This window comes from Haliotis cracherodii, unplaced genomic scaffold, assembly GCF_022045235.1.
Source record: "Haliotis cracherodii isolate W230 unplaced genomic scaffold, xgHalCrac1.p SCAF_13, whole genome shotgun sequence".
NCBI lineage: Eukaryota > Metazoa > Mollusca > Gastropoda > Lepetellida > Haliotidae > Haliotis > Haliotis cracherodii.
In genome coordinates, this window is record NW_027266268.1 from 12,844,785 (window position 1) to 12,869,875 (window position 25,091).

The 25,091-nt window shown below is 39.8% G+C and overlaps 1 protein-coding gene across 2 annotated transcripts in view; it reads right to left on the bottom strand.

Annotated features, from left to right (window-relative positions):
* Positions 1-24,875, bottom strand: part of LOC139458938 (uncharacterized) — a 30,143-nt gene extending 5,268 nt beyond the window's left edge. Inside the window, exons 1-3 of one of the 2 annotated variants that reach the window (XM_071240375.1) lie at positions 24,802-24,875; positions 8,240-8,694; positions 3,197-3,690 (exon numbers count right to left, since the gene is read on the bottom strand). In XM_071240375.1, coding sequence (XP_071096476.1) covers positions 3,197-3,684 — 488 coding nt within the window. In that variant the 5' untranslated portion in view covers positions 3,685-3,690; positions 8,240-8,694; positions 24,802-24,875. The remainder of the gene's footprint in view (positions 1-3,196; positions 3,691-8,239; positions 8,695-24,801) is intronic. The other variant, XM_071240376.1, reaches the window with a different exon arrangement.
* Positions 24,876-25,091: the final 216 nt, after the last annotated feature.

The window sequence follows — 25,091 nt, forward strand, 5'->3', positions numbered from 1 at the left end:
CTTCATGCGCGAGTGGCATTACACGATTTGCCGATCATTCTGAAGATCTCGAATGGTTTTTTTAACACAGGGCGGTGGGGTAGCCTAGAGGTTAAAGCGTTCGCTTTGTCACGCCGAAGACCCGGGTTCGATTTCCCTACAAGGTTGCAATGTGTGGAGCCCATTTGTGGTGTCCCCTGCCGTGATATTGCTTGAATATTGCTAAAAGCGGCGTAAGACCATACTCACTCACTCACTCAATCACTTATTGTAACAAATCAGAAGACTGCAAAAAAAGGTTAACTGAAGCACTTTAGAACATGAATTACAGTGTGACAAAAGACTTGATAAATCTTGGCGAGAATATTGTTATGTGTAAGGTTATTAAACAATTCTAAACTTACTCTCGGCGAGGTCATCATACGAAAAACACCGAGTAGGTTGACTAATCGAGTCATTAACCTCTCCAAGAGTACCTTATTCATAACTACATTTCGCAGATTTTCTATTACTCAAGGGAGCATTTGTAGGGGGGGGGGGGGGGGGGGGATCTACAAAACTATGTACTTACTAAATATTTTCCAAGAATCCATTTTTAATTTAAATTTGACGTTTGAGTATTTTTCACACACAACTCTACATTCTTATCACCACTGCCAACAAACTATTCATTTTGGGCATTTAGGAATATTTCTGAGCACGCTATTTTTTTTTAAATTCACAGTCTGTCAGCCTGACCACCCGATCCCGTTAGTCGCCTCTAAGGACAAGCATAGTCGCTTTTTACGGCAAGCAGGGGTTGCTGAAGACCTATTCTAACCCGGATCTTCATGGGTCTGTCGCGGGTGCTGTTGGGACCAATGCAAACGTTGTTGACGGTGCCGTTGAGTCAGTGTGGGCCCGACGTAAGGACGACAACATCTGATTTCTGCCGCTCTTAGCCACGGGATGGCGTGGACCTTAAATGGTTGCAGTTGTCTGTGATGTTCGTCGCTGTCTGTCACGTAGATATTTCACCCGGATGTAACGGTCCTGCGCTGGAGTAGTGACACTCGTTCGTCCAGAACGAGGCCGACCTTGGACACAGCCTGTCTGTTGACATGTTGTGCATTTAACAAACAAAATACCTGACTTGCGTTTCCAATGCAGACAGATGGTTGGGCGAGGTGAGGTGAAATGGGGTTTCACGTCGCGTCCAACACCACTACATTTAAATAGCGGCGTGCAAGCTTTTGTTACTGTTAGTGTGTGTGTTAGTGTGTTAGTGTGTGTTAGTGTGTTAGTGTTAGTGTGTGTTAGTGTTAGTGTGTTAGTGTGTTAGTGTGTTAGTGTGTGTGTGTTAGTGTGTGTGTGTGTGTGTGTGTGTGTGTGTGTGTGTGTGTGTGTGTGTGTGTGTGTGTGTGTGTGTGTGTGTGTGTGTGTGTTTTGTTAGTGTTCGGGCTAGTGAGCCGGTTTTATTATATTAACCCACTGAGATACCATGTCGACCAGTCCTGGATTTATAGTATTACACTATACACTCGAAGGCAGAGTAGAGCGTCCGGGGTTCGATCCCCGGCCGCGTCATACCAGAAGACGTTAAAAGATGGAACTTGTTGTTACCCTGTCTGGCGCTCGGCATTAAAGGGCTAAAACAAGGACTAGTCGGCTCGGAGTCAGTATACTGTGTCTGAGTTGGGTATTCATGTTAAACCGCGGCATGGTATCTCAGAGTGCTAGCACTATGAATCGGCATCAGTCCAGACTAGTACAAGCAGCCACACACACACACACACACACATACACGTGCATGCACGTCGCTATATAAGTGCAATAATTTCGGACGCGACGTTTAACCCCATTTCACCTCACCTCACTTCTACTGGCAGACACTCTTTCCAATACACCGTGTAGGCGATTTGTGACAGAAAGTAACCCGGAGAATGATATAATTGTAAGAGGCCAAGCCATAATTGCTCTTCGTCCCCGATTACTGACATGTCATTAAAAATGTTTCTGGCAGGAATGTTTATAAACACTCGTATTGCCGACCTTAATATGCTCAATGTCGCATTGAAATCGATCATATTCTGGAGGGTGGGGCTGTTCAACGGAGTGTCTAGTGTCTACGATACTCGCCTGTTGACACCATAACACACAATCAGTCAAGCCTGACTGTCAGGTGGGGCACAGGTGGCCCAGTCGTCTGAGGCGCCGCGATTCGCTGTGCAGAGTTGTTATTGTTAAGACGTTACGCAGAAATATCGCATAATGATAAATTCCGACTCCCTGCCTTGGTGCTTTGGATAAACACGCAAGGATGACTGGGTCTGTGTGGCCTTCAAATTTACGTTTCATAACCACCGACACTGTCAGCTACAGTTTCACCGAACCAAGAGAAAGAGTTAAGAGTATCGGGGAAGTTGGAGACCGAACGCCAGGCGTACGTAGCGCCATAAGTCCCAGTCTTTAACATAGCCTATTGGGCGGTTGGATAGCCTAGTGGTTAAAGCTTTCGCTAGTCACGCCAAAGGCCCGTGTTCGATTTCCCATATAACTGCAATGTGTGGAGCCCATTTACGGTGTCCTCCACAGTGATATTGCTGGAATAGTGCTCTGGACTTCTTTTCGACGGAGCAAATGAAACCAGATCCGTCATTATTCTGGAAATTAAGGACAGATTTCCAACGCTGTCTAGACGCTTTCCAATTAATCAGTTTTTATAAATGTTCCGTTGATGTTTTGTCCAATGTCCATACACGAAAACAACCGTAAGTTTGTAGTGTGACATCACTCACTCTGAAATCCATTGATACCGAACTACATTAGCGCGATATTGCGTTGTAAGATGTTGTAACTTTACGTTCCCGTCCGATATCACTACACCGTTTGTCTCGAACACCTAACTCGATATATAGTCCAATAATGATACGGTAAACAATCAACACTTTTCTGTTTGCCCGGATGTGTGTTTTGAAAGACCTTTTCCTTTCAGGTCCCCTGCTTGGTCAGTAAACACAAATATAAAGAAATACCCCATGGTATAGACATTGTGGGCGCAGTATATTAACCGGTCGTGTCACATTTGCACCATGCCACACCGTCTATTGAAGTAATGGCCCGATGAGTGATCTTGCCACAAAAGAACACTGTGTACAGTACTCTCTCTCTCTCTCTCTCTCTCTCTCTCTCTCTCTCTCTCTCTCTCTCTCTCTCTCCCTCTCTCTCTCCGACTTACCTACTATCCTCAGGAATCCATTTTGAATACTCAGCATGCTTTTGAGTTCGAAGGTCATAACATCCATCACAAACACATTCTCTTATTGTTTTCCTTTGGCATACGTTGTCTGAACAACACGGAGTACTTCCTCTTGGCTCACACAACACCCGGAACCAGCCTGCTTCCTTCCGCCTGTCCATCCAACCAAAGTAAGATATATTTCCACACTTTTTATCCGGCCTCTCAAACGTCCCATTTCTCGTCATAAAATAGAGCCCTTTACGTAAGTATGTTTCAATGTCGTCTTCCTCTTCTGCAGATAACGATCTACTAAACCATGCACCTGTCATCATATGACGCAATACACTTGGACAAGAAGGGACTTCATTTTCAGAGCGGATGGATACATCATAATGCATTGTTTGTTGAAACCCTGTATACAGCAACACAGCCAGGGCAGACAGGCAAGAGAAGACGACAGTCTTGTACATGTATATCCTCCTCATGGGTGTCTTTAAGTGAGAAAGATAAATAAAACAGGAATTAGTACAACTTAAATAAAACATTTTCAACATAACCTTGATATGTGTGTACAAATAGAACAGATGAAATTATTTGGGTATTCCAACTGAGCTAACCTACAAAGCAAAAGAAGGAATACACTGGAAAAAATGATTTGACAAAAACATTACAAACGTTATCAAAACGTTACAAGGCTAAAAAAAAGTCGCAGAAACACTGCAAACTTAAAGTCCAAAACGTATATAATATTTGTATAAAATGCATCCCCGTCGAATAACCATTTCTTGTGTGTTTCAGTTTTAGTCAAAATCAAACATTGGTGTATACTTTCTTTTGCCCGACAGTTAAGGTCCCCATCAAACATACCACCATTGAAACACCCTACAGTACTGTACAGAAAGTACTGCTGTAGTAGATGATCAAAAGGTCATCTATTTTTGAATCGACTGGTTGAGTGTGTTTGTTTGTCACTCTATGGTTTGGTCAGGTCATAGATTTGTCAACATTATTACAACCAGCTGAACCAGTCAACATTTTGTATTATTTATACAACAATTAACGATTCGGTACACATTTCTTTAATATATTATAATGATTGCATAATTTAATATTCGATTCCCCAGATGGGTACAATGTGTGAAGCCCATTTTCCGGTGTCCCTTTACATCTGTCGTTGGCCCAGCCTACAAACTACATATTTGATCCTTTGTAAAATGGGTGGACTGTAGATCTCTATGACAAACTCTTCTTTCTGAACAGCTTTGATCTTTAGTCACAAAAGCTAAATATTGGATTTAACGACAACGCAAATATTTTAGACGTTATAATGGAAGTTTAAACAGGTAAATGCAGACATTTCGGATTCAGGGCAAACATAGAAATATACAGGTAACATGGACAAACACTCTTTGAAACTCGCCATAAAAAGGATTTTGAAAATGTATTTGAAGAAGCTATATTTTATGTGTATGAACATAATACATTGTAGTATAAAGGAGATACTGCCATTCTTGGTGTGTCAAAAAAACAACTGAAACATGTATGTAGACAAATAACTAACCTATTACTTAATAACATTTGTTTCTAGGTAGAACAATTGTGTTTTAATTAAAGAAATATTATTAGTGAAAGGGTATGTTTTAATATTCGTAACGTTCTTGTAATGATTGCTTTTTGAATAATATCAGTGTTTTTGAATAAACAAAACACTTTCAGCGTTTCTAAAATACATTTTGTTTTAAAAAAAAGTTAACATGTTCCGAATGGCATTGAACCGCATTGTAGGTCTGAACCGGATGATGGGCATGATCCGCACCATGGGAACGAGCCGGATGCTGGGAATGAGCCGGATGTTGGGAACGAGTCGGAAGGTAGGAATGAGTCGGAAGGTAGGAATGAGCCGGAAGGTAGGAATGAACCGGGTGGTGGGAATGAACCGGATGGTGGGAATGAGAATGAGCCGGGTGGTGTGAATTAACCGAATGAAGGGAATGTGTCGGGTGGTAGTTATGAGCCGGCATGTGGGATGGGCCGGATGGTGTGAATAAACTGGATGGTGGGAATGAACCAGATGGTGAGAATGAACCGGATGGTGGGCATGAACGGGAGAGTAGGAATGGACCGGATGGTAAGAATGAGCCGGATGGTGAGAATGAGCCGGATGGTGTGAATTTACCGGGATGTGCCGGATGGTGGGAATTAACCGACGGGTGGGAATTAACCGGGTGGTATCAATAAACTGGATGGTGGGAATGAGTCGGATGGTGGAAATAAACCGGATGGTGGGAATGTGCCGGATGGTGGGAATTCACCGACTGGTGGGAATTAACCGGGTGGTATCAATAAACTGGATGGTGGGAATGAGTCGGATGGTGGAAATGAACCGGATGGTGGGAATGTGCCGGATGGTGGGAATTCACCGACTGGTGGGAATTAACCGGGTGGTATCAATAAACTGGATGGTGGGAATGAGTCGGATGGTGGAAATAAACCGGATGGTGGGAATGTGCTGGCTGGTGGGAATTCACCGACTGGTGGGAATTAACCGGGTGGTATCAATAAACTGGATGGTGGGAATGAGTCGGATGGTGGAAATGAACCGGATGGTTGGAATGAACCGGATGTTGGGCATGGGCCGGATGTTTCAGTTTCACTTGCAAGGTCGTTATGCTCAATGTTAATCCGTTAGGATCTGGTTATCCTTATTTTGGGGGTTATGTATTTCAGGTAGCCAATTCAATTTAATTTAGATGACATGAGAAAACTGGACAACATTTTACAAATATTTTTAACGATACGTGTGGTATGTCAGGGATTGGGTGCAGTGACAAATGCAAACCCAACGCGTTCCAATATCTAATAACATAATAAAAGACATTAAAAGATGGTACAGTGTACGTGTTGTAAACCTGTCTGGCGCTCGACATTAAAGGGCTAAAACAAGGTCTGGTCAGCTCGGAGTCGGTATACTGAGATAAACTGCGACATGGTATCTCAGTGAGCTAGCACTATACAATCGGGATTAGTCACAAGCAGCCACATACACACACACACTAACTAACTAACTAACTAAATAACTAAATAACTAAATAAGTTCAATGATCAATGATCTTGAACGCGACGCTAAACCCCATTTCGCCTCACCTCACCAATATCTGACACATGCTAATGTTCAAATTGATAACGCGATTCAGACATAGTCCGGGGTCATGTTGGTTCAAGGTACACCCCAGGTCCACCCCAGGTCCACCCCAGGTACACCCCAAGTACACTACTGCCTAAAAGTTCATTCCCCTAACACGCGTTGAAAACGCGTGTAACACGCATGTGACACGGGTGCTCAACGGGTTGCACACGGGGTGAGCACCCGTTGGCCACGGGTGTGCAACGGGTGTGCAGCGCGTGTGCAACCCGTTGCACACGCGTGTGCCACGCGTGTAACACGGGACCGGGTTCCAGTTGAAGTTGACAAAATTATCAAATGAATAGTGAGATAAAACAAAACAGTGAGATGTGAAATTTGAGTTAATGAGCGGCCATTGAGCTGTGTTCACCAGACCGTAAATACAAGGTTCGCCCGTCTTAATTAGTGTTCGGTTGTTAGACTTTTATGGCATGAACCATTGTGGCTAGCCGACAGTAGAACAGTAGTGAATTTAGATGCGAGTTTATTGCTAGGGGAACCCCCCGAGTGTTGACACGATTGTCGCGGGTTGGTAAATGTTCGCCATTAATAAAATGATTGTTTGTGGATTGCGAACATATTCATTTGCCCTCACGAGTCATTCCATTTGATTGCAAATGTAACGTTTTCGTTCGCCAAATTATTACTTTAGACAGTACAATTATGATATAGCCGCCACCACTACTAATGTCTCATTATTTCACGTAGGAATATGTCCCATTTCCCCACACCCCACTTTCTGTTTTGTATTTTGAAAGAATAAATAAAAGAAGGTTTTGTGTGGGACACTTTTATACTAATTATAAGAGGATTTTGTAAATGAATATGAACAGCCATGCTGTCTGACTGTTGATAGAATTTGAGATCTTCACAATCACCGGGTGTGACCATGTAGACAGAATCTCGTTAGGGTTTGTGATTTTTACATTTGCCCAATGACCATAGTGAGTATTGCTGGGGATACCAAACGTAACAGTTTATTATTAGAGGTTGTGAGTACCTATACCACGTAGATAAGATATCTTTAGGATTTTAATCCTTCTTTGAGAGGCATTTAGAAGTTGGAGTACTACGTTAGGATAAAATTTATGGGTGACATTAATCCTTTTCTTTCTCTGTGGGTAATCCTTTCACGTTGATTGGAGGAAGTCACTCAACCAGGTCATGACAGGCCGTGAGTTTACTCACTAACTACTGTGAGCGTTTTTGGCGTAACATCTTTTCTTGTATAAACAAAGTGGGGATAAACCTCAGTGTCAAAGACGATCAAACTTAGTTCGAATCCTTGTTTATATGTGACATCTCCCAAATGGGGCCATTTTCATAAACTTGGCAAGTGATGATGAATTTTGATATTAATATTATTATAGTTTATGAAATTGTTAATAAAACTTTAATAAAATTGTGCTTCACTCTCACGAAAAATATATTGTCTGTGAGTAAATTTATATGTCACGTTTCATCGGCATTTTTCAATGATATTGGGACTACATGAAACATGGCTGGTTTTACATTTCTGATACAGGTGCTTGACTGACTGAGTAGTTTATGATCAATTAGATATGTTTAAATCAGTCAAGTTTGCAACAATAGATGAATAAGTTGATACATTTGGACCGCAGTTACCGATTAACAACTTAAGACATAGAGACAGGGAGGAGATATATAACCAAACCTATGGTCCTGTTGAGACAGTTGACAGTTAGAACGTTGGATTAAATGACAGTAACTAATTTGAACATTCCCAAGTAATATCATAAAATACATCATAACTCATAACAGTCCGAGAAACAGCTTCCAGCCATATACTAGCATTGAAGGGACAATCGCTTTTGACAGTTTAAAAATAAACTCACCTTTAGGTGCTTGGCAAGTCAAAACTGACCTCCCTGAATATGTTTTTTAGGTTTGACAGCAACTATGCTTGTGGATGGGGGGTGGCAAGCGTGGCAAGCGTGGGAAGGCACGGCGTCGGCTGGCGAGCATGTGTGGCTAGAAGTCTAGCGGCGGTATCCTTCTAGTAGTCTCTTGGTCAGCTTCTCATCCTGGGGGTCGGGATTCTGGTAGAGGCTCTTGGCAAGGAGGGCGGCGGTATTGGCGACGAAGTGGTTTGAGGTCGGTACGCCACTACTCTGGAAGAAGTGGTACAAGTATGTGTAGTTTGTGATGTCGTACTCGATGTCCTGTCCCCCCTTCTTGTGCACCATGACTCCTTGTTTGGCGTAGAGATGTTCCTTTGGGGTGTTGATCTGGTCAACCTTGAGATCCGGCCGGGGCTTGTAGTGGTTGATCGGAATGTCTGACTTTTCCACTAGTAAATAAAGTTCTTTGGTATGACCTCTTTTATCCCTGGTGACGTTATCCTAATGTTCAATTTCAGTCTGCCTCACCAAGCGTAAGAAAGCATTGTATATGTTCTGATAAACCACACTGATGCAATTAAGCAAATGAATATTTGCTGTGGGCAAATATCTATTTTCTATATATATATTTGTGGATATGAAGCATTCTAGTTAATTGTGGATACACTGGGCAGACAGAATTGTGTTTATTTCCAGGCCATCCTGATCGTCGTTTACTACTATAAGGTGTATGTTTTGAAGATCAAAGGCGCCGCACAGCATTTATTAGATAACAGACGGGGTCGTCCGTTTCGCTTTAAACAACCACCCCCACCCTGTCTGTAGGAGTTATATAATCGGTGCGCAAATAACTGTGTCAAGTCCACTGCCGGGCTGATACGGTGTCAGTGTCAGCGATGAACATGAATGCTCAAATTATAGACCTGTAGCACTCACAAGTTGCTTAGCCAAAATATTTGAAAAGTGTATATTCAATTCTCTGATAACAGCACATATAACCTTAGAAATAGATTCAACATACAAACAATCAAATGTAGAACACAGACCTATGCTTAATAATAATTTCTTCTGGATATTATCAACCTGCGGAACCCTCTATCCGATGAAGTAACTAATGCTCGCTCATTAAAAGAAATCAAATCATTAATTAATCGTTCTGATGCAATTACTAATAATTTTGACTTCAAATATTTTCATAGATTGCCAAATTGTCCACTGTCGCCTTAGGCTCAGCTGCAGTGACTTAAACGCTGATAAGTTTAGACGACATGTATCAGACATACCAGACTGCACTTGTGGATATCACCTTGAAGATGCAATTAATTTTTTTATGACTGTCAAAAAATACGCTAATATCAGAAACACTGTGTATTTCTACACACATGGGTATGGTCTAAAAATGATGTTACGTGGCAGTAGTTAAGCAGTTCTACAAACATGACTCTTCTTAAATCAGTTCACGACATCATTGTCAATAGCAAAAGGTTTGAGTAGCTTAATTTTATGCATGTAGTAAAGGAAAACTGCATTACCTTATTTCACAGACACCACTTGCTTCAGTGTATTGGCTTCGTGTATTTCATTTGTGCATTTTGTATGTTTATGTTCATCACTCTCTTATATATATCCAGCTGTTGTTAAGTTGTTACCTGGAGAGGTATTACATAAGCAAGTTTTGCTTGTTTACCGATCCAGATTTCTTTTGAAATAAAAATACGTTTAAGCCAACACAGCTAACCCTAAAACACATGATTGTAAACTATTCAAAAAGGGGCACTAATCTCTGGCTTCTTCTCGGGTGTTGGACTCAAACTCAAACTCATTTATTCTTAGAATAACATGACATACAATTATCTACAATTTTATTATGTACAATTTAACAAAAATAATAAAAATAGGATACGTGGATACTAATACAATTTACCAATTGTATTGTACACATTGTTAAGGAATTTAGATAGGCCTTTCAGATTTCTTACACTGTTAGTTGTCATAATTTTCTTAAATGTTTGGAAACTTAAGATATTGCTTATTTAAGAGTTGATATAGCCGTTGGTGAAAAGCTTCACATTGGAATAAATAATGCAATTCATCTCCCACAGCGAAAGATTCACAGAGTGGACACTGGCTGTCTTCCCTGGGAATGTTCAGCCATCGACCAGTTTCAACTGGTAATCCTTGGTTAGAAAGTTCTGACTTTAATTTTGAGAGCAGTAGATATTTCGCAAATGAAGGTTGATTCTTCAGGTAATACGACCTTTGGATTTCCGCTTGGGCTTTCTAGCTGCCGTGAGTCAGTTTGCTCGTTAACGCAACCGAGCGTGACAAGAGACTGGGCTACCAAGGACAGCTAAATAAGCTTAAGCATTTTTTTAAACTGATTGGTTACCCGTGATCTATGAAGATTTCAACAAAGGGCGCATGGTAATTAATTTCTTCAGCCTAAACAAACAGACAAATAACGGCGAAAGCTCATCGGATGTCGTTATTTGGAAATACCCCTGATGGTTACAGTTTAATAATAAAAAAGTATCCCTGAGTGAAAGCATTTTCGGATTTCGGATTGCGTGGATGATACAATTACTACGCCCTTGTTGTCATCCACATTTTCTGGTATAACCCTACACTTGTGTATTTGTCGTAATTCACTTGCTGCTCAGTTAATGAATTTATAACATGTATACTTAGTTGTAGCACCACTCAGATTATAAAGGTTCAAATTTGGTCTTTCTTGTACCTGGGGTAATTATTCAATCTAAATCCAGGTTTGAAGTGATGTGGAATGTGAGTTATGTGATATGCACGTGGCAGCCCAGCAACAGATGTATGATCAGTTGCTTTACTTTTTTTGTAAATCAACTGATCATTCCCAGACATCAAAGGATCAACAGGAAATACGTTGATTGATTAATTACTGTTATCTTGCACAGTGGATATGTCAAAAGTAAGTGTTTACATATGAAGGTAGGTTTACTAAACCTAGGGAATACACTCATATCATGGCGTGAAGTACAGATGTAAAAACAACATACTTTGTTCAAAGGGTAACTGATAATACACTGACTGGCACCTATGTGAAACAACTGAAACAAACTAAGTGATCAGTTAAGAAACGAACACGGGTTATAATATCCGATACATTTAAATAACGTTTAAAAACGATATATTTAAATATTTTAATATATTTCATATATATTCCAAATATTGTTTCCAAATAATTATTATCAAAGTATTTGATTCTCACAGAGACATTTGACATCGAATAAGTATTTTTGTACAGCTGCATACGCAATGGGTATTGTTCCTTTATGTTGATATTCCCGGATACGTTATAACTTTGGTAGGTTGTAATAATGATATTTGCATTTTGTTTTCATTCATTCGCTGCAGCTTTGAACAGAATCATTCTTGTTCCTTTGCGTTTGGTTGGGAAGTTTTTCGATGCGCGATAGACGTTGTTTTCACAAGTATTTTCTTTTGTAAGCGTGTATATGTTACAGTCAATGTGTAAAATATGATTCACTCAGGCAATTTATTAAATATCTAAATATTTCAGTCATTTTACAAATTGACTGAATAATCCATTCATTTATTTAACCGACTGACTAAAAATGATAAAGACGACCAAAAGAGCTTAAACACATCACAATATATTAATTATGCTAAGAAAAGAAGCCAAACAATACAGAACTGTACTTGGTGATGATATTAAATATAAACAAATATTTGGAATTCGTTATCATATTAATAAAGATGGGCATATTTTTCAGTTAATTTGTAAAATAAACTGAATATTTAGGCGTTTAATAAATTTCCTTAGTGAAATCTGTTTACATTTTGAATGTAAACATATACACACGGTAAAATAAGCAATGTTCAGATGAAATATTTACTTTGTGTTGCAAGTCAAAATAGTGTACACAAAGATCGCACAATTATCAAGCAAGTGACTTACCAAAACTGCATCACCATTACCGATGCTCCCCACAAATATACCTACATTTCCAAAACTGTATTTCATTTTTGTTGATCAATGTGACCATACGTCCTTCTACTTTCAATAAAAATGCGCTTACGAGTCTAGATTTCTGCTATATCATCCGGGTACTCACTGGGAAAATACAGTAATGCACAGGTAACAACTACTCCCGCGGAATTGCTTTAGATCAGTGCTCTTTAGTACGTTGATATACTAATATATTGTGAATGCCAAAATGATGTATCAAGGATCAAGTAGAAGATACATTGACCGTAGCGCTGGGAGTTTATTCAACAGACCCGTGAAAATAACACTGCTGTATCTTATTATTTATTTTAGATGACGCAGTCAAAGCTCACTTCTCCTGGCGGCCATTATCGAATGGCCAGCTAAAACACCACCCCGCGCTTACGTCTACAGGTCTCTTCCTGTAGTACGGTAATTAGTATTCTCTCCCTCAAGTGTATCCTCAATGATATAACCCACCCTCATTAATTACATGCTGCTCTTTTCCAGCCTCACGGCTATGAAGCTGAGGTAAAGAGTCCAAGTCATCATAAAGTAATTAGGGTCCGATAAAAACAATGCGCCGCCAAACCTCATACATATTATCACTGAAAGTCGTACTACAGACGGTTAATGTCAAATCACAATAAAAGCATTTCAATTGCAATAACATGTTCCAGGACCATGTATTCTCTTAACACCATCGGATTTAGAAGCAATGGTCGTATAAAACAAGACAGATCTATTTAAACACAACAGTATTCATGTTATTCCCACAAAATCACATAAAGAAAGGAGACATTAGCAAATACATGTGTATCATCATTTTTCGTCAGGATAACAAAATTTTCTCTCCTTGTTACCACCCCCAGGTTAAGCTTAACACGGGTCCTCCTTTGGTCAAAAGTTTGTTCCCCCTCCAATGAGTGTGTCACGCGTTGCACACGAGTGGCGGACGGGGTGCACACCCGTGTGCATCGCGTTGCCTACGGGTATCACACGCGTGACCAATCCGATGCACACTGGTTGCGTAACGCATTGCCCATGCGTGTAAGGGGAATGAACTTCTAGACAGTAGTGTAGCTGGAATATTGCTGAGTGCAGCATTAATTCACTGCAAAAAAAATCCATATATACAAGCTTGTATATCCTTTGGAAAGATGATATTTCCAAAGGATATACAAGATTGGAATGATGATATATACCAAAATATACAAGTTTGTATTTACGACATATACAAAAATATACAAATTTGTATATATGGTGTATCCAAATTTGTTTTCTTTGTATATATTGGTAAAGGGAGATAATGATTATGTATTTGTGTATAATTATTATATATGTGCAAATTGAAGTGTTTTAAGTTAAGCACTGTGTTTCTTTGTAGATGTTGGTAAAGGAGGATAATTGCTATGTATTGCTCTATAATTGTTTTGTATGTGCAAAATAGTATCAGCAAGTTACAAAAAACTGATATAGTGGCGGGTAACATTACTGGAATGTTTAATTAGTACTCCACACTGTTAGCGGAGTACATACTGTCCTTGCAATGATATTGACGGGTGGGCGGTTGAGGCGTCTGGTACTTTTCCTGGCGCGGTGCTTGGTATGTGAGTAGACTTTATGGTCAAATGCACAGAGAGGATTAGCTGTCGGGGGCGATTGCATTGGCGGTAACTTCTGTATTGAAAGTGTTTGAGCTTGGATTCGTTTTACGGGGAGGCCGCGATGTGTTTTGTAACATGCTCGTGCTCATATGCCAACAGAGTGGATTGCACAGAGGATGAAAACTATGATATCACTAGATAGACACAATTTTTATGGATAACAACTTCTTTAATACTGTAAAAAGGCGACGTTTCGGTATAGGTCCTTATACCGTTGTCAAGCAAGACTGAATGAGGGACATAGTGAAGAATATATATAGCAAGTGGATGATTAACAATAGAGGATTAACAGTAACAACAAGGGCATACAAGAGTGGGATAACATAGGTAGGTGTGACAACAAAGGGATTATGCTGTCACAACACGATGGACAGAAAACACATAGCTAGAAGCCAATGGGGGCATGAAGCCAATAAACAGGTGATTATTGGTTGATGAGTTCATGGTAGGCGGATGGGATGAAATAGCCTTTATCTCTGTTGATTGATGGCTTGTGGCGGCGAATATGGACTGCTTCTATTAGTTTTCTTTTGGTGAAGTCATGGAGGTTGTTGGCGAGGATTTGGACGTTGTCCCAGTTGATGATGTGATTGGGACAGTTGATGATATGGTCCGAGATGGCTGATTTGCTGTCGGATTTGATGGTGGAGGTTTTATGCTCTTTGATTCTGGTGTTGATTGGGCGGGATGTTTCACCTACGTAAGATTGCCCACAGTTGCAGTCAATTTTGTAGACTACACATCTAAACCCCAAGAGGCTAAAGGTGTCTATTTTGGGTATTTTAAGTTTAGGGGTGAAGATATTTGATTGTTTGCAGTTTTGTTTAAGATTTTTAATTTGGTGTTCATTTAGGTAGTTTGTTATTCTTTGGGATATTGGGGTAAGTAAGGGGTGTTTACGAGCTAGAGCTTGGTTTTTAGGGCTGATGTTTTGGTTTATTAAGTTTTGGATGAGAGGGTTTGATTGGGACGCGGCCCAGAAATTTAAGCTTAGCTGTTCCCTGCGTAGACTTAGTGGCATTTCTCCTGTTAAGTTTTCTTTTGGTGAAGTCATGGAGGTTGTTGGCGAGGATTTGGACGTTGTCCCAGTTGATGATGTGATTGGGACAGTTGATGATATGGTCCGAGATGGCTGATTTGCTGTCGGATTTGATGGTGGAGGTTTTATGCTCTTTGATTCTGGTGTTGATTGGGCGGGATGTTTCACCTACGTAAGATTGCCCACAGTTGCAGTCAATTTTGTAGACTACACATCTAAGCCCCAAGAGGCTAAAGGTGTAGTCTACAAAATTGACTGCAACTGTGGGCAATCTTACGTAGGTGAAACATCCCGCCCAATCAACACCAGAATCAAAGAGCATAAAACCTCCACCATCAAATCCGACAGCAAATCAGCCATCTCGGACCATATCATCAACTGTCCCAATCACATCATCAACTGGGACAACGTCCAAATCCTCGCCAACAACCTCCATGACTTCACCAAAAGAAAACTAACAGAAGCAGTCCATATTCGCCGCCACAAGCCATCAATCAACAGAGATAAAGGCTATTTCATCCCATCCGCCTACCATGAACTCATCAACCAATAATCACCTGTTTATTGGCTTCATGCCCCCATTGGCTTCTAGCTATGTGTTTTCTGTCCATCGTGTTGTGACAGCATAATCCCTTTGTTGTCACACCTACCTATGTTATCCCACTCTTGTATGCCCTAAGCGGTTTCACTCCTGGCCGCTCAACCCTAGATAACCTCGCCCGACTAGAACAAGATATTAAGACAGGACAACTAAATAAACAATATACCACAGGCATCTTCTTAGACTTCTCTAAAGCTTTCGACATGGTATGGCACGATGGGCTAATACAAAAACTTTAAAAAATAGGACTCAAAGGTCAGATAATAAACTACATCCAGGACTTCCTAAACAATCGTAAAATAACCGTGGGTATAGACCAAACTCTATCGGACCAATGTCCCCTAGAAAATGGCACTCCACAGGGCAGTATCCTCAGCCCCACCCTCTTCAATATAATGATAAACGATCTATTCGAGGGTCTATCCCCTAAAGTAAACACATCAAAATTCGCGGATGATGGAGCCATCTGGATCCGCACTAAAAGCATGAAAATGGCCAAAAATCTACTCCAAAAATCTCTTAATAAAATACAACAATGGGCTGACAAATGGGGCTTCTCCCTTAACTCAGAAAAAAACAACAGGAATAGTATTCAAATATAAAAACATGAAACCCGCCTCCCCAATCCTCCAGCTAAACAATCAAACAATCAAATTTAAAAAACAAACCAAATTCTTAGGACTTATTTTCGATGAACATCTCACCTGGGATGCTCACATCCAAAACCTAACAACTAAATGCAGTAAAGACCTAAACACCCTAAGATGCCTAACTGGCTCTAACTGGGGAGCCTCCAAAGATACTCTCCTCTCTCTCTACATATCCCTAATTAGATCAAAACTAGACTACGGCTGCGCCATATACAACACCCTAAACAATTCTCTATCTAAAAAACTTGACTCAATACAATATCAGGCTCTCAAACTCATTACACGCACCCAACATGGCACCTCCTACTCCTCACTTCAGGCCTTAACAGGAGAAATGCCACTAAGTCTACGCAGGGAACAGCTAAGCTTAAATTTCTGGGCCGCGTCCCAATCAAACCCTCTCATCCAAAACTTAATAAACCAAAACATCAGCCCTAAAAACCAAGCTCTAGCTCGTAAACACCCCTTACTTACCCCAATATCCCAAAGAATAACAAACTACCTAAATGAACACCAAATTAAAAATCTTAAACAAAACTGCAAACAATCAAATATCTTCACCCCTAAACTTAAAATACCCAAAATAGACACAACACTAGCTAGCCAAATAAATAAACAAACCGACCCAAACATAGCTAAAACTACCACACTAGCATACATACACAAAAATTGGCCAAATTGGTGTCACATTTACACGGACGGATCCTCAGATCCGACCTCCAAACACACGGGTTTCGGAGTCCATACCACACAACCAACTAAAACCACACAATCCTTCCGACTCCCAAATAACCAATCAATATTCACGGCAGAACTAATGGGCATGGCCTCAGCCCTCCACAATCAAGAATCCAAAAACCACCAAAAAATCCTAATACTTACTGACTCCCTAAGTGGACTACAAGCCCTACAAAACAAAAATACCAAAAACCGACCTAAATTAATAAATCAAATACTTAAAAGCTCCAACGACCTAACTAAGGCAGGCAAACAAATAACCTTCTTGTGGATACCCGCCCACGTAGGAATATACGGTAATGAAAACGCCGATAAAGCAGCTAAACTATCCTAAAAATCCCAGAAATAAGCTTAAACTTACCCATCTCAAAATCAGAAATTAAAAGTGTAAACAAACAAAAAATCACAAAAAATGGCATAACCTATATCTAAACTCAAATAGCCAAATCAAAAGAGTGCTCAGCAAACCACTAACCAAACCAAAAATTCTCCATCCATCAAAAAAAATCGACAGAGTAATCACTAAACTCCAAACAGGACACACCAACCTAAATAACCACCTAAAAATTTTTAAAAAAACACACTACAGGTAACTAGAAACCCCAGAACACGCACTCATCCACTGCACACACTACCTAACACATCGAACCGCATTACAAACCACCCTCAATCTAAACAAGGCTCTCACTCTAGAAGCAATACTAAACCCACAAAATAAACTAGAAAACTTCAAGGCCTTAGGCGTATTCTTAATCAAAACGGAACTAATAAAACGCATCTAAAACCATAATAACCTACCAAATCAAAATCACATAAACAAACAATCATCCACCATACCCAGCTCCCTTAGTTCTCCTCCCCAACCCCATCGGCATCTATTCCAAATCTCAAAATTCCCAAATTCTTTATAAGCAACCCCTAAAGCCCCCTCTTGGGTTGCACAGACCACCCTCGCCCCTTTCGGAAACACATTAAATGGCCTGGCCGGGCCCGTGTGCGAAATACGCATCAGTCGGAAAGCGCATGTTAAATCTCCAAAGTAAGTAAGTAAGTAAGTAAGTAAGTAAGTAAGTAAGTAAGTAAGTATGCCCTTGTTGTTGCTGTTAATCCTCTATTGTTAATCATCCACTTGCTATATATATTCTGCACTATGTCCCTCATTCAGTCTTGCTTGACAACGGTATAAGGATCCAAACCGAAACGTCGCCTTTTTACAGTATTAAAGAAGTTGTTATCCATAAAAATTGTGTCTATCTTGTCATCCGTCAACTTCTAAGTAATGCCTATCAAACAAGTTATGATATCACTACTTAAAAATGTTGAATTTGGTTTGTTCTGAGCTGTCGGTTTCATTGTAGATATACATTGTTATAATGTGAAATATCGGCGGAAACGCGGAAAATCGCGTTTCGTAAAACGGTAGTCCTTGCAAAAATCATCTACAAAATATTATCAAAGATTATTTTTAAAAAATACTACGAAAACATTGTGTTGCCGGACTACAATGGCGGATTGTCCTGTTTTCGTTCAGAGCGTTCAGCATCAAACATGCCTTTATTATTATTCATAACACAATCGTCGGATCTTACGTTTCCAGACATCATACGTTTTCTATCATGGATACTTGCACTATAGCGGGGAATGTGGCGTCACACATAAAAACTGTTAATACTCCGATGATGACTATGTTTATGATGAAGTTGTCTTTTATAAGTGAATGAGATGTTGAGCTGGCTTGGTCTAATTGGTATTCACTCCCTGGAACAAAAATATTGTTTACTAGCATTGTATTATGAGCAACCGGATGCGTAAATAACGTGTGTAATATATTCCCGTATCATATTTTATAATACTTGTTCTTTTAATATTGTTATCAATGAGAGAACGAAGATTACCTTGAAAAAACACAACAGCATGCATATGTTCTTGCAAAAGGAAACTTGATATATATTCATATGGTGCGAACCATATGTACATCAATAATAATAATAATCATAATCATAATCATAATCATAATCATAATCATAATCATAATCATAATACATCATGATGGCAGTTTCAATGTAACGATTAAGTATTTCTAAAGATATGGAAAATAAATCTTGATAACTGCTTTAATCTTTGATCTTTGGGAAAATAATAATGACATATTATAATAAACATTCTTCATTTGCACTGGTAGTTACACTGATTAATGAATTGAATTGATTGTCTCTGAATAGTTTTTGTGTACTCCAACCCTGCATTGAAGCCTGCAGCAAAGTCATACATGATGTATTGACGTGGTCCCAGCTGGCATAACTTCATCTATTCATCTGAGGCAACAGCTTCTTTTTGGAAACAACTGGGTCATCACTGATCCATGAATATATTCTTACCGCTATTGTCAACGTTGTCAGGAATTTGTTTTGTTGGCAAATCGAAATTGGTTATTCACTAGCATTCTCAAGCATTGATGTTTCATATTTCTTTACAGGAGTATTGGTTGATAACAACATCTGGTGTCACATGACACCAAAAGATAAGAGGTATATCTGAAGTCAATAATATTTTATTCAGGAAACAATAGTCAGAGTTAGTAACCCCACCAGATTTTGCATCATGTCCAAATGTCGCATTCTCATGTTCTAGTGTTTTAGACGCTGTCCGTGCGCATGCGTGATATCAGAAGGTCAAGGCGCATGCGCACATTAGTAGTCCTGCACAGTGGTCATGCTTCTATCATTCTCTTCTTTCTCCAAGTAGCATTTAGAAAATGTATGACTTGAGCTTGAAAATGCTATCATGTAATTTACATACACAAAGACCCATGTAGAGTAGAGTAGACTCCTCTCCCTTTGGTGCTGTTTTCTATGTACTTTAAATTAAAACCCTCAACATGCTAAACATAATTTAACAAAAGAAATTGTGTACATGAATGTTCATGGATAGTGAAAACATTAAAGTGTGAGGAACCTGGAAACAATATATATCACTGTCAGTGATAGAGTAAATATTACTTAAAGCCACATCAGCAGTATTGCTGTAACAGTTACAGAAATAATCACATTATTATTCATCTAAACAAAATTCTCCAAGACCAATTTGTAGCATTCGGCTAAAATGAGATTGTCCGATGTTTTTACACGACACCATAGTCGCTACTTTAGGCCATTCATCCTTTCCCACCTGACTACAAAACATCCCGCCTTACATTATTCTATTGCCTCAAACTTCCTAGAAATAGAAATATCACTAATATGTGTGTTCCTACTCCGTGCACGTAGCCCCACTGAACACGCATGTTGCATGTGAATCGCATCCTTCGACAGCAATTGTACACAGATGCCTTAAAGGGGCACTGATCTAACGCAATTCCCCGGACTGGTTGTTGCCTTTGTTATTGTTTTTTCCCCCTTGAGTACCCGGATGATACGCAACGCAACTGAGCGTGACCAGAGACTGGGCTACCGTCTGCAAAGACAGCTAAATAAACTTGGAGGCTGGAGGCAATATTTGCTTTACGAATTTTTGCATAAACACTGATTGGTTAACTGTGATCTATAAAGATTTCGACAAAGGGCGCATGTTGATTAATTTCTTCAGCCTAAACAAACAGACAAAAAGAACGGCGGAGCTCATCGGATGTCGTCATTTGGAAATACCCCAGATGGTCATAGTTTAATACTAAAAAAAGGTATCTATGCAGTGAAAGCAATTTCGGATTGCGTCGATAATACGATTAGAAGCCTAACAACATAGAAATGTACTTTTCAACGTAACATTTTCAGTCTCTTGGTGATGACATTAAACATCAAAATGTTTGGAATTCGTTATCATAATAATACAGATGGAAATGTTTTTCAGTCACTTTGTAAAATAACTGAATATTTATACGTTTGATAAATATGTTACACATTTTGACAGTAAACAAATATACACACTATAAAAAAAGCAATGCTCAGATGAAATATTTACTTTGTGTTGCAAGTCAAAATAGTGTAAACGAAAATCGCAAAATTACCAAGCAAGTGACTTATCAAAACTTCGTCACCATTACCGATGCTACCCACAAAAATACCTACATTTCCTTATTATCTCGAAAACTGTATTTCATTTTGTTGATCAATGTGACCATACGCCCTTATTACTACCGGTATCCATAAAAGTGACTAATGCGCTTACGAATTGCGCAACAGAGGTCGCGAGCTAGTCTAGATTTCTGCTCTACATCCGGGTACTCACTGGGAAAAAACAATAACAAAGGCAACAACCAGTCCCGGGGAATTGCGTTAGATCAGTGCCCCTTTAAGACGGGTCCTCCTTTGATCAAAAGTTTGTTCCCCCTCTAATGAGTGTGTCACGCGTTGCACACGAGTGGCGGACGGGGTGCACACCCGTGTGCAACGCGTTGCACACGGGTATCACACGCGTGACCAACCCGATGCACACTGGTTGCGTAACGCGTTGCCCATGCGTGTAAGGGGAATGAACTTCTAGGCAGTAGTGTACACCCGAGGTACATATGAAATCCACTGATTATAATATCCTTAACACTGGTATGAAGATAAACCAGTAGCTGATTAAGCCATCCGTTTCGATAAGCGAAATACTTGATATATTTAAACTACAAATGAAATATCTGACTAATGACCTTTAAGTTTTTTGTGGAATTTGTGGATGAAGTGACCACCTGTCTTCGTGATATGACATGCTTACCCTTAAAGATAACACCTGGTGGTATCACTGACACCAGGTGTTGGCGAAATGGGAATCTGTGTCATTGGGTTATCGAGACTGGTTATTCCCTGGCGTTGACGTTCTGTATTATTATTATTATTATTATTATTATTATTATTATTATTATTATTATTATTATTATTTTAATAAGTCACGTGGGCTTGTGTCCGCTGGAGCTACATGTATTTTCCTACACTCATTCCAATGGTGCAATGACATGTCAGGATACCTTGATTTATGTTATTCTTCTGTAAGACATACGCGAAAGCCTGTATAAAGCTGTTACTTATATCAAAATCATTATTCTTAATATAGAACATCAACCATACATTGGGCTTAAAAGGTGACAGGGCGGTAAAAATTATATGAATGGGTCGATGAAAATTGGCGATAAAAACGAAATAACTCATTTAGCAAATGGGGCACTCCCACAAACGTTGTCTCAATTGGAGTCAATGAGACTATTCAGCTTACAACACTGAGTATGGACAATGTTACACCGAGAACCTCCCTCATCTGGACTAACCAACACTCCCACACTAACCCAGCAGTAGTCCTGCACCATGACCGTGGAATATATTTATTTTATGAAAAAATAATAATCTAGAAATGCATACAAAAGCAAGTCTAGCCAGCTCAAGCTAGCTCTGAAATCAGCATAGGGATTTTTTTTATTTTTAGAGTCAAGAAGGATATTGTGTAATATAAGATTTCAGAGACTAAATGTTAGTCTAACCCAGCAGGTACACCCTGCGTCACACTGAACCCTACTCAAGTGTTGGGTTACATCCTTGCCCCAACAATGACCCACTTCTAATACGAATGTGACCCTGTCCTTTACAGCAAACACATGCTTTGTTGGTTGGGCGTTTTCCTTTTTAGTAATAGATTTGCCGATCAGTTGCCCGTTTAAGTCAATAATGTCGGAACAAATACAGTTAACAACTTATGTATTACCACAGCTCTTCGTCTCATAAATCACAAATGGATTGAAACAGAAACAAATAATACATAGTCAACATACTATACATATCTGCACAATCAAAACAGTCGCGACGAATGTGATGAAGAAGGACAATGCTTTGCCTCCGCCACGGCTGAGCACAAACTACACCCCTCTTTCACCACGCCCTGACTGGCTGGGCTATAGATGGAAGGGCTTTCTCCCGAGCTGTTATATGGATCACCTTCCAAACCTTTAGCTGTATGGACCACCTCCCCACCCTTTTAGCTGTATGGACCACCTCCCAATCTTTTAGCTGTATGGACCACCTCCCAACCCTTTCAGCTGTACGGGTCACCTCCCCACCCTTTTATCTGTATGGACCACCTCCCCACCCTTTTTTATCTGTATGGACCACCTCCCCACCCTTTTCGCTGTATGGACCACCTCCCCACGCTTTTAGCTGTATGGATCAGCTTCTCACCCTCCCGGCTGTATGGATCACCTCTCTACCCTCCCAAGATGTACCCTTTCCGTGGAGACCTGGTGTCATCACTGATTTTTAGTAAACCATTCACATAGTTTTGCCAATGGAATTTGTTTCGGTGGATATTCGAGACTGGTTATTCACTGTCATTGACGTTAATAATATCATGAAAATGATCAAACTTGTACGTACGGGAGACGTGCATAAAATATTGTCCCCTGTCTATATGTAATGGCTCATGAATGTTTCTCAGCTGGGAATTGGTTAATGCGTAAATGGGGTGTTCTCATTTTGCGGACAGGTATTCTTCAATTTATCTATTTCAAACTAACCACCCACGGCGGTACAGAAAAATGAACATATTTTCACAGATATTTGTCATGAAGACCGAGATAATCCCGAAAACAATGGGGATTAAGCTTAAGACCTTAGTTAGTTCCAGACAATATTTCAGTTACACGACGGCGGTCTGTAAATAATCGAGTTTGGACCAGACAATCCAGTGAATGATATTACGAGCGCAATTGAGATGCGATAACATGCATCAACCAAGTCACCGATCCTGACCACTCGATCCCGTTTGTAGCCTCTTACGACAAGCATGAGTTGCTAAAGACTTATTCTAACCCGGATCTTCACGGGTAATAGTGAGTGTGTCTACACATGTTGTAACTCTAACATAAAGGGATATTTTATTTTTTCACTTTGTTAATTATACAACTTGTGCCCATTGTACACTCAACTGTGTCCACCACTAGAATAACGCATATACATATACATGCAAATATGGGTATCATTTCGAAGATGCTTTACATTTTCTATTTACATGCCGAAACTTTGCAAACATAAGAAATAATGTGTGTTTTCACATCCATGGCTATAACCTGAAAACAGTTTCATACGGTAGCTGTTCATTTAGTGATGAAATCAACATGGACATTCTTAAACCAGCCCACGATTTCATTGTCATAGTAAAAGATGCGAACAGTACCTGTAATAATCTAAATACGTTTTGGATAAAAATATAAAATTGAGATACTGCAATCGTTTAGCTCGGACACCACCAGTTCAAGCTTACACTCACGTTAAGGTTAATTTTATGTATTGTACATATATATTCAACATGAACATGTCTATATAATGTAACCAATTGGATATTATATATATATGTTGAATATATAAATGTTGAATTCTGTCACAAAATTGCTTATATTTTCATTTCAAAGCGTTTTATTTGCTGGAGGTATATAGCGGTATGAAAATATCTCCACATTTGCACAGGTGCTTGTAAATCGTTTCAAGTGCCACTCGCCTTCGAACTGAACTGAAATGATAACAGTATTTATTGTTTTTTTGGCGAAGGAAATGCTTCTCCTTTGAACTAATGCGTTTCACGTCCATTTTGTTATCATGGTAGAAGACCCGAGACTCAGTTTTAGCCTTCGAAGTTTGATTCAAGTCATTTATTTGTTTTCTAACGATCAATCTAATAAATACCTTATTTCCTAGAGTTACATATGAGGCGCTAACCACAACACATTGACCTAGACTGACAATAGACAACAGGCAGTGATCGCGTCTCTCTGAAACAACAGCGAACGTATCTCCCAAAATGCAACGGTCATATCAAACCACGAATCATTTTACCAGGTACTGATAATATCCTCTAACCACTTCTGTTACTATTTCCCTTTTTCAATATATGTGTAGATGTATTCAAATCTTACCTTGTTACACGGATAACTTCTATCCCTTGAATAACGAAGCCTGTCCTTCAACACTTCCTTGTACCGTATCCAACGAGGTCTCAATGGGGTTGTTAAAAGCTGCGCATACCGGCGGCTTGTGTGCACAGACACACGGTCAGTTGTATAGACGTTTCTGACGGTGTGTTCATATCAGCTGAGTACAACGTTCAATAGTTTTATGAAGAATTTGAAAAACAAGTGCAGGACCCACTAATCACTGGTCAGCCTGGCTGGGCAGACTTGTTTAATGGGCCACTATCCCACAGCTG